The 696-nt window shown below is 49.1% G+C and overlaps 1 protein-coding gene across 1 annotated transcript; it reads left to right on the plus strand.

Annotated features, from left to right (window-relative positions):
- Window positions 1–301: 301 nt before the first annotated feature.
- Window positions 302–637, plus strand: T265_16189 (hypothetical protein; the record flags this gene model as incomplete). The annotated part of the gene is made up of 1 exon (XM_009179739.1): window positions 302–637. A coding segment is annotated over one exon (336 nt), but the record flags the coding sequence as incomplete, so codon positions are not given.
- Window positions 638–696: the final 59 nt, after the last annotated feature.

Genomic DNA, 696 nt, shown 5'->3' on the forward strand with positions numbered 1-696 from the left:
GAACCAATCTAAATCAACAGTTGATGGGGAAGAGGATCAGTGTTGGGCTCCGAACGTAGCAGTGAGGATTCGATGCGAAACACAGGCCTACCAACTATTCTGTGAAGATGCAGATCGAACTACCAATGGGTACAGACTGATTCGGACAGTGATTTCTGCCAGCTTGATAACAACCACTTTCACCGGTCATGAGAGTAGCATTCCATTGACTGCAGACGACGAAGTACCCTCTGATGAACCACTTCAAATTGGACCTGTGGTTTCCAAGACTTGGACATTCCCTATGCAACCAGAACACCACATGACACACGTTAGATGTTCTTGTCGTCCGGAACTGATCAAACCGTCACTCCCCACAATCACATACTGGGAATGGCTCCAGAAAGAATTCTATCGGACACATGCCCCAGACATGGTTCGTAATTCTGATGCCATCAGGTTGTGCATGAAGCCTGCTCCCGTTGGGATTCAGGTCCGTCCCAACCCCAAATCAGTGAGTTCTGATGGCGATCCGATGCAGCTGGATCTCCCACCGGGAGCATACATAGAATGTGTGCTCCATGGAAAGAATGGAACTACACCGGATATGCATGTATACACGCCAGATCGATTCAACCGATCACGCTATGGCAACCATGGTGAAGCCATTCTCTGGAATGTCTCTGATGCGCTCCGACTAAACTGGCCTGTACAGCG

This window comes from Opisthorchis viverrini (assembly GCF_000715545.1).
Source record: "Opisthorchis viverrini unplaced genomic scaffold scaffold16086, whole genome shotgun sequence".
In the NCBI taxonomy this organism is placed as follows: domain Eukaryota; kingdom Metazoa; phylum Platyhelminthes; class Trematoda; order Opisthorchiida; family Opisthorchiidae; genus Opisthorchis; species Opisthorchis viverrini.